Source organism: Molothrus aeneus, chromosome 6 (assembly GCF_037042795.1).
Source record: "Molothrus aeneus isolate 106 chromosome 6, BPBGC_Maene_1.0, whole genome shotgun sequence".
In the NCBI taxonomy this organism is placed as follows: Eukaryota; Metazoa; Chordata; class Aves; order Passeriformes; family Icteridae; genus Molothrus; species Molothrus aeneus.
Genome location: NC_089651.1, coordinates 40,309,416 through 40,322,047, shown reverse-complemented (window position 1 = coordinate 40,322,047; position 12,632 = coordinate 40,309,416). Strand labels below are relative to the sequence as shown.

Below are 12,632 nucleotides of genomic sequence, written 5' to 3'. Positions count from 1 at the left end.
TCTTATCATGAGATCTGATGTGCAAAATGCAGAACCACAGTGCAAATAAAATCAGTTAAAGACTGTGAGGAGCTTACATGATGTAAAATTTGTAACCCTACAAGTTTTGATGATTAAGTGCTGAAAAGCTTCAGTGTCTTCAAAGCTTGTTACTTTGACTTTAAAAAAATAATCCTGAAAGTTTAACAAACACTTTTATCACATACTAAAGCCTTTGGAATATATAAAAAAAGAAAAACTTAACGGGTTTTTATTTTCATGACAAAAATCTATTAAAAAACCAAACCCACATATTTACAATATGTATCATTTTAGATGCTGAATTTGTGCAAAACCAAATTGTGCTTTTGTATTTATACAGAACAGTGCAGGGACCACAAAGAAATTCCTATGCTAGTCCAGTCTATAAGTTGTTTGAATGCTGCTGGGTCTATCTATTTACCTGAAAAAAAAGGTGCAACCACGAAAAAAAAAAAAAGATAACACCTAGTAAAATTCAAAAGTTCTACAAGAAGTCTATAAGATCTGTCCTCTGAATCTGACGTTGAAGAACAGCTTCAAAAATTTTAAAATAGTGCTACGTTTCACAGCCAGTCAAAATTTTAAAATAGTGCTACGTTTCAAATGTGGGAGCACATATGAATACAACCACACAAAGTCTCCTGAGGGGATGGAGTGTACTCTCAGTAAACTCACCAAGAGCAAGTGCTGGGTCCTTCACTTTGGCCACAACAACCCCATTCATCACTGCAGGCTGGGGGAAGGGTGGTTGGAAAATGGCCCAGAGGAAAAGGGCCTGGGGGGGCTGATCAACAGCAGCTGAACATGAGCCAGTGTGTGCCCAGTGGCATCATTGCTTGGATCAAGAATATTGTGGCCAGTTGAACCTGGGAAGGGGTCATTCCCCTGTACTTGGTGAAGTCACACCTCAAGTCCTACGTTCAGTTCTGGGCCCCTCACTACAAAGGACACTGCTGGAGTGTGCCCAGAGAAGGGCAATGGAGCTGGGGAAGGGTCCAGAGCACAAGCCGTGTGAGGAGCAGCTGAGGAAGCTGGGGTTGTTTAGCCCGGAGGAAAGAAAGCTCAGAGAAGATCATATTGCTCTCTATAATTACCGAAAAGCAGGGCGTAGCCAGGTGGGGGTCAATCTCTTCTCCCAGTCAACTGGCAGAAGAATGAGAAGACAAAGTCCCGTGCTGCACCAGGGGAGGTTCAGGTTGGATATCAGAAGGACTTTCTTCAAGGAAAGGGTTGTCAAACATTGGAATGAGCTGCCCAGGGAGGTGGTTAGAGAAACCTTCCCTGGAGGTAAAAAAGCTTTCAAAAATAGTGGCACATCTACAGAATGCACACTCAAATCTCATGTCTGTACACCAAAGTGACTCACCTCTAAGAAACTCTGTGAATGCTAAAAACTGCTTTTCTACACGACTATAAGAGTGGCTATAGAGTGTTTTAACATAGCTTTTAACCATGTATTCTGAAACATCTAAACACACATAGCCTGAAGAAAAGATTCCGTTTTTATTTTGCATTCAGTGACACAGTATTAGATTACTAACTGCAAGACTATTATATAATTGTATGTAATAATCCAATTAATTTTAAATAATGTAACAACAAAAATAAATTTTAAATGCTCTCTTTTTAATTTTATGAACTTACACCAACATTAGCCAGTTGATTCTAGGTGGAGAAGCACTATGGACTAGGAAAGAAGTATGTAGTATCATTTCCAAGAGACTTAATGCAATTTTTCCCAGCTCACAAATGTTACAGCTAGATTTTGCATAAAAGCTCCTGGCTCTCTGCTACATACTCGAACATCTACCCCTACCTGATGGTTACACAAGGGGTAAAAAAAAGAAAAATGAAATTAGAAGAATCTCAAAATCCCTTCTTGTAGTGCATGTAAAGACAAATCATACTTCACTTGAAGACTACTAGCAAGAATGCTCTATCTAGTAGCTGTATCTAGTAAGATACAAAGGCTCAGAGGTCATAAATTGTCTCTGTAACATGTTTTTCTTTCAGGTTTATCCCTTACTGATCACCCACACTTCAGTTAGTAAATCAGGAACCTATTGATTATTCACTGGCTCTGACTGACCCAGTGGTAAAAGTGTCATTTCAAGTGGCTGGTGCACTTTACAGGCACCATAAATCTGAAGGGAATCTCCAGGTGGTAAGTACTTTGGGAGAGAGAAGAGCAGAAGACTCCATTCATGGATGATAGTCCTCATTAAGGCCTGGACAGAAAGGATGCCTGAGGTATAACTTAAGAAATATGGAATTTTTTGGTAGATAGCACACTTTTCAATGTAAATTTCTAATCTCTAGCTTGCATGAAGGTCTATATCATTGAAATAACAGAATTCATGAATCTCAGTTTAAAAGCAGACTCCTATAGACTCCTAGAAACACCACCACTAGGATAATCAGGTCATGGATATGCACAGCACCCAACATAGCACTGATAGGCTGAATTATAAAACATGAAAATATCACAAGTTGCAATGATGAATTAGTTCTCCTTCCAAAGCTGAATTTTAACAACTCTTCCGAACAGTTAAAAATTACTCTAAAGTAGACTAGAACAGGAAAGGCTGACAGAAAATGCATAATTGTGCATTGTCACAGCCTTCTGTGAAGAAGTTTGAGACCAGAACTTTGTAAGATGAAAGATCTGGGCCTAAACTTACAAAGTAAAATAGAACTTACACTGTCCTTACTAGTCTTCACTCTCTTCTGCTAGGCCTCCATGCTTTCTTCAATTTTGCATAAACAGTAATGAGAAAATAATTCCCTGGTTTCTTTTGGACTATGACAGGTTTATCATAAGAAAAAAACAAAGTTGCAGTGCTTAGTCACAGATGGATCTGCCAGGTGACCAGAGACTAACATGAAAACGTAGTTTACAATCTAGAGATAACAGAAATTCTAACCCTGGAAGAGAAAAAGGAGAACACACTTAGAGAAACAAATCAGGATCAAAAATGTGGCTGTTTTGTTGGCTGCAATATGTTCAACTCACACAGCAGTCACTGCCAGGAGTTAGTGAATGAAAAATTACACAAATATAGGAAAAATGGCTTTCAACAATATGAAAAGTCTATAGTGTCTTTTTGACAGTGATAATATTTTTTGTAATGACAAACTAAAGGAATTATTCAGAAAATACTTTTTGTCTTTTGTTTTTAACATAGTACTTATGGTACCCAAATCTGCATGCAGATCATGCTGGAGAAAAAACAGGTTTAGTTATGCAGAAAGATTAAATTCATGGTAGTCTCTAATGTGTCAGAAGTAATGCTTCCTTTCATTTCTTTTCCACATATTTATTCTATGACTTTATTTACATGATTTTTATTGATCTGTGCTTGCATACGCAGGATTCCCATCTCACTTCTGCAGTTTGAGATGACCATGCACAGGAGCTTGCCACTATTTCACATCTACTACAGTATTTCAACAGAAAATTAGGATTGGCAATATAATCTGTGGGAGACAATACAGAGCACAAGCAGACACCATTCCACAAAGAATCTTACTGGACAGCACCAGGACCCTGAAAACTTCACTATCTGTGAAATCTTAATTGTAGCATGAAGTCCACCTTTGAAAATTCAGGGTAAAAACCAGCTCAATCTTGCAACAAAGGTCTCTGAAAGGGCCATACAGAACTAAATGTGACAACCTGTGGCCTTCTTGGAGGCAAGAGGCACACTGCACACTTGTGGGTGTATGCCTCTCACTGTCATCTCACACCATCCAGCTTGTCTGCTTACACTCTTTATTCTAACCCTATTCTCAGAAGAAGCAAGGCACGTGCATTATACAGTGAGAGGCAGTCATTAGTCTACTACTAGAAAAACAAGGGATGTTATTATCCTCATGTTAAAGTGAATGTTAATAGAGACTGCCTTTTAACAAAGATACTGCTACTAAATCTCCACACAACCCAGCTGTTGCTGTTGTGATGCTTTATTCAGAGCAAACACAAGCCAAATGAAAGGCTCTCTCTCTAAGCCCTGAGGTGTGACCTGAGGCTGTTGATGGTGGCTTCACAAAATTAATAGTAAAAGCAGACTTCTTCCTCCTCTTTGACTACAGAGCCAGCTGGGCACCAGTCTAATCTGCACATAACATGTGTAAATCAATACAAGTCGCTCATCCTATCTGCATGCAAAGCTCCCACACGCACAAGTGGTTCTTGCTATCACATCCCAGTGTAGATATTCCTGATGCAGAGCAGTCTCCTATGCCCTGCAGAGCCTCCTGGGAAGGCTTCTAGAGCACATTTTCAGATTCCAAAATCTCTAATAGGTCAGTTCACTTCTTCAACCATCCAAATCTCATAGATCTTCAACAGCAGCAGTCTGTTCCCCAAGTAAGCATTATAACGATGTGGCAATTTCATTCCTAAAAGTCTGCATGTGGCAAATGCAAGTGAATGCATTTTCTTCTTGTTTTCCATGTAAGCACTCTAAGCAGAGATGTGATCCCATATATTATATTCCCTATTTTCACACTGAATCACACTGTAACTGTGCCAGAAAGACTCCTACTGTTTGCCAGATCTGCTGAGTACATAGATTTGAAATAGCAAGTAAAACAAAAAAATTCTGAAGCCAAGGGGAATTTATTTTTCACTCCAGAGAATTAGGATTCATCAAAATGGGAATATTAGGCCGCAGTCAACTGCATGTGACACTAGGTTGATAGCTGCTGTTCATTGCATGCCTGTCAGAAGAATTCAGTTATATTCCCAACTGGAATATTAGCCAGGCTTTAGCAAAGGAAGACATGAAAACCTCCAGCTAAATGGAAAATGAGTAAAAAAAATAGAGAGAAAAGTTGCCTAGAATGAACTGGATACTGTCCTGCTCAAGTGGGAAAAGTATGAAATTGTGGACATCTGTTCACTCCTCTGGCTGCCTCAGAAAAGGCCTGACCTTGCAGGCAATCTCTGTATTTCCACATGCTCAGGGGTAAGAAGCAGAAATACCAAGATCTCTGTGTACAGACACAGAAGTGACAGAACAATATTTGTTTTCACAAGAGTATTTCTAGAGCCAGAACTCGAATTTGAGACATTCAAGTCTGTTCAATTTAACAGCACCACTAAACCCAGAGTATGGGGCAACTGGCAGTAAATGAGGAGATCATACATACATTTACATCTTTATTCCATGTTCCAGGCAAGATGACAGACTTGCTTCTAAATCAAATTAAACTCTAGATTTACAGTTAGTATTAACAGAGTACATGCAAAGCATTTCTTTATATGTGTTGTTCAAAGGTCTAATAAAATTCTTCAAGTCTCCACCTTCAACATCTGCCTGCCATCCAAGGTCCACTTTTCCTGTGACCGCCAGTGGGAACATTTAATTGCTTTTTTTCTCATAATCCTATTTTCAAGGCTAGGCAAATAATAAAGGGCATTAGGGACAATTTATCGTCTACCTTTCTCTCTTATTCTGCCTGCTATTCAAATTAAAGGGAACATTGGTTCTAGGCTCTTCTGAAACTCTTATCCTGCCTCAAAGGAATAGCATTCCATCAAACAACAACCTACAATATCGTCTCAGCTACAGAATATTGAATAACCAACATCTAATAAACTATTCAGCTTCAGCCTATACAAAATCCTCTTAAGTAGAAGAAGCTCAACAACAAAATTCTGCTCAGACCGCTCCTCCCAGAGAGGCAAACGGGCAGAGGGGAAAGAGGGAAGGATCCCTTGAGTTGCCTGTGTAAGTCTCTACTTGCTTGCTTTTAGCAGTCTGCATCATGAAGTCGAAACCTTAACAGACAAGACATGATTAGCAAACGTTTTGTGCTCTTAAAGGAGAGTAATTATAGGCATGTGAAAAAAGAAGAGATCCCTGAGGTACTCTTCCTTGCATGCCTCCCGAGAGGCAGCCGGGCCATTAAAAATTCCATGATGAAGAGGAAAAACAGTCTGGGAACAGCCAGGAGGCAATACAGCAAATTAATACACCAGCCATCCCTTGGGAAGACTGCAAGAAAGCAGAAAACTCTCCTTGCTTCACAAAATAAAATTATACCACTAATGATAACAGTCACCACACACACAAAACTGCTTCTAATGATGGGTGTGAAATTCCCAGTGCTGTGCATACACTTTGAATGAAAGCTCTTCTCATCATAGACATAAATCAAGAAAGGTAGTGTACGATTTATACTGCCTTTCAAATAAGACTTCCCAAGGAACCTTCCACATGGGCTTGTCAGTGTCAAGGAAGAGGTTCCTTCACAATCCTCAGCTGCACTCAGTATTCTGGCCTTCAGCTCTGCTTAAACAAAAATACTGGGTTACCAGTATTCCAGATAAACTGCACCAAAATCCACCAGTGAGACAAAGAAAACAGTTCCATAGCAGAGAAAAGACTCCATTCTAAATATACTCCACTGGACACACTCTGTCATAGCAAAAACCAAGCAGAGAAAGGAGATTTTGCATGGCACAGCAGGCATGAGGTTGAAGAAACTGGATGGCCACAACATCAAGACCATTTCTTTTCCAATATATTTCATATTATTTGAGAGAATTTGCTTCCCACACACACGCATATCCCATTCTAACAAATTTCAGCGCAGAATTTCTCCAGGATGAGGTGGAAGCTGTTAGAAGCTTCCTGAAGCACAAACTACTGAAATTGATTCCAAACATGGCAAAAGCAGATGTTAACTGGGGCAGTAGCTTATCTGAGTTTAGAGAGATCAGCTGAACCTCCTGTAAGAAAATGGACTACTAACAAGTATGCTTGGCATGTAAAGCTAAAGAAGAACTACTATTAAGATGTTTCTCTGAAGGAACAATCTCCTTCTGTGCCCTTAGCAGCATCTTTACATAAAGGAAGTTCCTTGTATCGAAGCGTTCAATCTTTCCCACATACGTGGGGCCACAAAACACATTCATTCTTTTCATATTTCTTTCTCCTATAAAGGCTCTTGAGCACATTTCACACTAAAATAGGAACTATTTTCTCAAATTCCAGGCATTTAAAAACACGATTGCATCTGGGATGGCACAATTTCTCTGTCAATTCAGTAACAATTCATCAGTAATTATGCTTGTCAGGATACCAGCCATCTGTTCATTAAAGGAGGGAACCAAGCATTTATATTAACTGGTTACCTAGGCCATACACTCAGAAAAGCCTAGCAAACACAATCCCTCAAGGTTTAGAAATCCCTTACAAAGAGCTTGGCTTTGCAAAGGGCCTTCACTGACCATCACAAAGGTAGAAATTTTCCCCAGTTTGAATTTGCAAGCAGGATTTGTCCAGCTCACGTTTCTGGAAGACAAACTTCTATAAAGCACCAATTAAAACACTGGAGACAAAAGAAAGGCTATCCTAGCTGAAAATTAAGAGACCATTCAATCTTCTTGCTTCCCAGGCAGAAAACATCCCCAGAGTGGGGCAAAAGCACAGAAAGGAATCAATTTGCTGATGCACAGTCTTCTGAATTCCTTTCATTCTCATCCAGTTGAACATTTAAGAGCTGATTTCTTCCTCCCTCCCCTTTTCCAGCTTTAACATGCTGGCTACAGCAGCATGAGGTCATGGTGCGACATCGCAGAATTCCCTGCAGAAGCTAGTGGGAAGAGAGGCTTTGCTGGGTGGGTGCCAAGCTTCTGTTCAGACACATACAACCTTAGTACATTTTTCATGCTCTATTTGCTAATTAACAAGGGAAAGAAAGCCATGAAGCTAAAAGTCCAGACATTTCTTTCAGATTGGGCCCCTGGTACAAGTACATAAGCAGAATTGTGTCCAAAGCAAGGCCTTCTCTACTTGCACAGGAAAAAGAGCTCAAGGGCACCTTACCTTTAGACACTCACCTGCAGCACAAAACCAGGAGTCACCTCTAAGGCCAACACTTGAATTTAATTTAAGACTAGTCAGCAGAAGGTGCCTGAACAGTATATTAACCCAAACCATGCAGACTTAAATATACCTAACATCTGGCCAAACCAGATCTAAGTTTCAGCTATTGCTACAGAGAGGTATCAAGCTTTAGAGGTCACCTCAGGTGAGTTCTTAATCTGCTCAGAGGGTCTATTTTAGACACCTAGGATAGCAAAATGCTTCAGCATGTCACCTACACCAGTTTGTCAGCATTTTCCCTCTCATCTTCTTCCAATTTTAATAGTGGGCAATGATACTATGTCCATTTGTACCTTTAAAACAGACTTACAGCAACTCATTGCACATTTCAAAACACATTGCAGTTATTTCTAAAGGAACAGTATGTTCTGCCTGTCTGTCATATACTGTTTCATATACTGTAAGCACTTAGTTCATTGAAATTCTCAAATAAAGTGCATTGCTACATTTTGTGCTAAGTTTGGACCTGGACTTCCCAGGGAAAAGTGTGTTAAGTTACAGATCCATTCCTGTTCAGATCACACAGTACTACTGAAGACATCCAGGAGAGGGAAATGAGACATCCCCAAGAAAGCAGAGCAAGGGAGTTACCTGGCAGTGCAGTGTGCTGGTGAGCATCTTCGGTGGGAAGCATCAGCAAGCACATCCAGAGAGTAGAGAGGAGATAATGGATTGAACTGGAAAGTCAAGAGATTTTTATTTAAGCAAAGCATTAAAAGAAATAGTGTCCAGATAAAGCTCCTCAGATCTGTTCCGTTCACACAGTGCAAGGAGACTTTCAGCTGTCCACATAGTAGAAGGAGACCTTTTGGGCACCTCAACAGGTAAGACTAGATGAGAACAGACTCTCAGTTCAGACAAAAGGCTAGCACAAAGGGTGAAACAGCAAATCTCATAACCACCTTCTCACAACAGACAGCCTCAGCACACTCCTCTTCCAACTTGCATTATTAAAAATGCTGGTTGATTAAGAGCTCTATTGCTGCACGCCGTGAGAAAAAAAATCTGCTTCTCTTTCAGAAAGCCTCTTGTCTACCTTCACATTGCAGAGAAAAAAGTCGCTGTTATGAATTGTGCAAGCACAGAGCAGTTCCTTTATCCCCAAGGGTTGTGTATATCACTGAAACAGACCTCTAGAAGACTCAGGTCCACCAGGTTAAGCTCACAATGAGCACCCAATTCATTCCATGGCAAGTGAGTTGCTCCTTCACTCTCCTCCAGCCTCACAAGCTGTCTTTGCAAACTGCTTAAAACAAATTTTTGACACAATGCATGGTCAGGCTACTCTAAGCTACTCCATTAGACATACACTAGACAAATCTTGAGGGCATCAAACCTGTGCAGGACAGCTTGTTGTACAAAATGCAATGGTCAGGATTTTTAATGGTCAGGACAGAAATGGAATAATCTGGTCAATCAATGCATGGAACAAACTTTACTCAATATGTAAACAGAAGCTTTAGACTGGTAGTTTCTCTGAGGGACCTGCTTTATACTTCCATTTATTATTTCCTCTTTATTTATAATTCACACCTCAAGCACAAAATTAATTTCCATCTGCTTTGCAAAGTGCTACACCAATCTCCTGAATGCTTTTCTTGTATTACTAGGATTACTGATGCATTTTTAATTAAGGAAAAAGGAACAATCCACACCTGTAGCTGGACTCCTCATACAAGCTGTCTGCAACTTCAGAACTCAGTACTAAGCCTTTACCCTCCACCTTCCTGAGAAAGAAGATGCACCACAAAGCTGCTGCTATCAGGGAGTTCCTCCTGAAGTGGGACTGCTTGGTTACTGTCAGTAACACTGCAACTGCACAGTAGGGAGAATCACCAGGAACCCTCTGTTACTGGAATGGCTGATTCAAGTTCATTTAAGAAAAACAAAAGTTACTTTTGGTCATTTTAAAGCTTATATAGTTACTCTTATCTTTAGATAAGAGTATTATTACAACAATATGAAAGCAATCTGTAAAATGTTCTCACTAATGGAAAACATGCAATTGCACAAAGGTTTGAAAATTATTTCTTTCCATATATGCATTTTTAGTCACCTGAAAGGGAAAAAAATCAGTCCTACTGCTCACCAACCATAAAACAACTCATATGGGAATAGAAAGGAGTGTGCATGGCCAGAAGCACTGCTACAATATGACTGCTCAAACGGAAGAATGTTTTTTTTTGCTCTTTGCTATCAAGAACCTGGGCTTTTATATCTTAAAGTAAAAAAAATCTCCTATCACTGAAGCTTAGAAAGAGTTACTGGAGAATATAAAAGTGCACACACAAGAGTTTCAGTTACAAGAATGCCTATTTCTCTTGCTTATCACCTCTTACATTTTCCTGCTATTTAAGTACATTTTACAGCTATTTAACTACAAAATTTAAGCTCACCATTTTTTCCCTTCTCTGTGGATGAGACTATCAGGTAGAAATCTGAGCCAAACAAGGCAAAACAAAGCATTTAAAAAGAGAAAAAGGTTCCAATTCTTATGGAATTTTGAGAGGCCAAAGCTCCTCCTGTCAAGAGGCGTTTTCCCTCCCACTCACTGTCAGAAAGGATGGCAAACACTAACCTGAAACAGGGAGATAAATAAAAGTATAAACTGTGCTATTCAGTTTAAATAGTCAATACAACGCCCAGGAAATGGGTTGTGTTCAAAGTCCAGAAGACATCAATTAACAAAATGAGAAGGGACAGGACTGCCTTACCTCAAGTACACAGGCCACAGTGTGTGAGAAATCAGAAGCCAGCACTGTGTCCTTTCTAGAGAGAAGGGAACCAAGAAAATAAAAAAGGAAAAGCAGAGTCTCCTTACCTGGTTGCGGTCTCTCTTCCCCATGGATGGTAACCAAAAACTGGAAGGAGGCAGAGTTGAAAGGACAGGTGGGCACAATGCCAAGGAATGAACATGGGGAGAAAAAAGGGATTTGGGAGGGTTTGGGATAAGAAAAGAAGGGGAAAGGAAGAACAAAGATGGAGAGAGAAGGAAAAAGATTAAACATCATCAGGAGTCATATTAAAAACAACAAATTTCATATCCAAGGAAGAAAATAAGGTATTTACAGCTGGTGAAGGCTGGACCCACTGCACTACAGTCAAGACATGCCATCCTTACCTACCCATTCCCCAGAACAGCATTAGACAGATGCCAAAAGATAAGCACCAAGACTATTTCCAGTGCTGAGTACAATTTAAATATACTAATTGTGGAAGGAGACATAACACCAAAGAAAGAAGAAGTAATTTCACAGCTGCCTTGTCAGCATCATTTCTGCAGTCTGGTTATGCGCCCATAGTACAGCTCCACAAAGAAGTATTTTAAAAAATGAACATATGGGGCTTAGTCTTCTCTTAATGTCCAAAAGATCTGCAGTTACTAGAATGGCACATTATAAGGGAGGATGAAAAAAAAAGCTGACTGTAAAAAAAGAGCATTTGACTAGCATCCACACACTGGGGCAGCCTTATATAAACATATATATATAACAAAGGGAAGTCAGCAATTACAAGTAAGAAAACAGAGAAGCTATCAGTAGAATACTGCCTCCCATTCCACAGGTTATGCTTAATTGTCCACCCAGTTCTTCATGTTCTTCACCCCCTGAAAGGGAAGAGGATCCTGTAGCTCTTCTTCCCTTCCCAAAGTTCTATATAACAACAGTTAAGGGCCTTACTCTTTCTGGCGTGGATCACTAACAATGTGACCTAGCCTCTCGGTGCCCAGAGTGCTCATGGAGGTCTCCTGAAACACAAAGACAGGCAAAAGGTTGCAAACCCTCACACAGTGAGCAGAAAATAGCTTGCTGCTGCCAGTAAAAACAGATATTACTCCCCTAGGGCACATCCTTTCCTTACCAGCCCACTCTCAGCTAAACATGTTCACTCCTTCCTTTTAGAACTTCACCTGAGATGATTTAACTAATTAGAATAGCAGAAAATAATTCAATTTTATTTATGAGGCTTGTTTTTTATTTTTAGTGATGATATTTGCTTGCAGAGGGGCACACCATAAACTGAACTAGAGCAAAGTATGCAGCACAAGGATGCATGAGAGCAGGGGAGACAGCTGGGAAATGCTTTTTTCCATGTTACTGGGGTCAGTTGGGCTACAAACAGGCTGAGATAGGACACTACACTGTTCTATTAACAGTGGAGATCCACCAACCAGCAATTAATAAATTAAGGAGTAAAAGCATGATGCTTTTGCCATTTCTGAAAACAGCAGTTCAGCAGCAGGACCTCCAGCAACTGAAGAAAAGGCAGGTCCTAGGAGAAAGGACTTGCTCTGGGAGCGTGTTGCTTCCTGCAAGATGCTAACCTGTGTATGTGCTCAATGCTGGCACACACGTACATGCACCAGCTGTTCACATCTGCATAGCAACTGCCTCCAAGAAAGAAGTATGCTTTTCAGCAAGGGGCTGAAGATGAGGGCAAAAGTCGTCCACAGGTAAGGTTTGTGCCAGGTATATAGGCAAAACACACTCAAAGTTTGGGGGCAGCTGTAGCAGCAGGGGTGAAAGATGGGCTATTTGTTACAGCTATTTGTTACAGGAAAATTATTAACTTTAAGTGCTATAATGTTTAAATTTACAGTTTATTACTGTGTAAATTACAAGCCGTACTTTTGGTAATTAGCAGCTCGCTGCCGGGGAGCTCTGAATGAAACTCATTATTTATGATTACAATTTCGAGAGAGATAGGGAAGGG

At 40.1% G+C, this 12,632-nt stretch overlaps 1 protein-coding gene across 7 annotated transcripts in view; it reads right to left on the bottom strand.

The window, feature by feature from the left end:
* Positions 1–12,632, bottom strand: part of GPATCH2L (G-patch domain containing 2 like) — a 44,015-nt gene that overhangs the window by 18,380 nt on the left and 13,003 nt on the right. For all 7 annotated transcript variants that reach the window (XR_010783872.1, XM_066552795.1, XM_066552796.1 and 4 more), the window contains 3 exons: positions 11,600–11,667; positions 10,741–10,780; positions 8,511–8,596 (listed from right to left, as the gene is read on the bottom strand). Coding sequence is in view for 6 of the 7 variants with exons in the window: in XM_066552795.1 (XP_066408892.1) it covers positions 8,511–8,596; positions 10,741–10,780; positions 11,600–11,667 (194 nt within the window). In the remaining variant the exon portion in view is untranslated. The remainder of the gene's footprint in view (positions 1–8,510; positions 8,597–10,740; positions 10,781–11,599; positions 11,668–12,632) is intronic.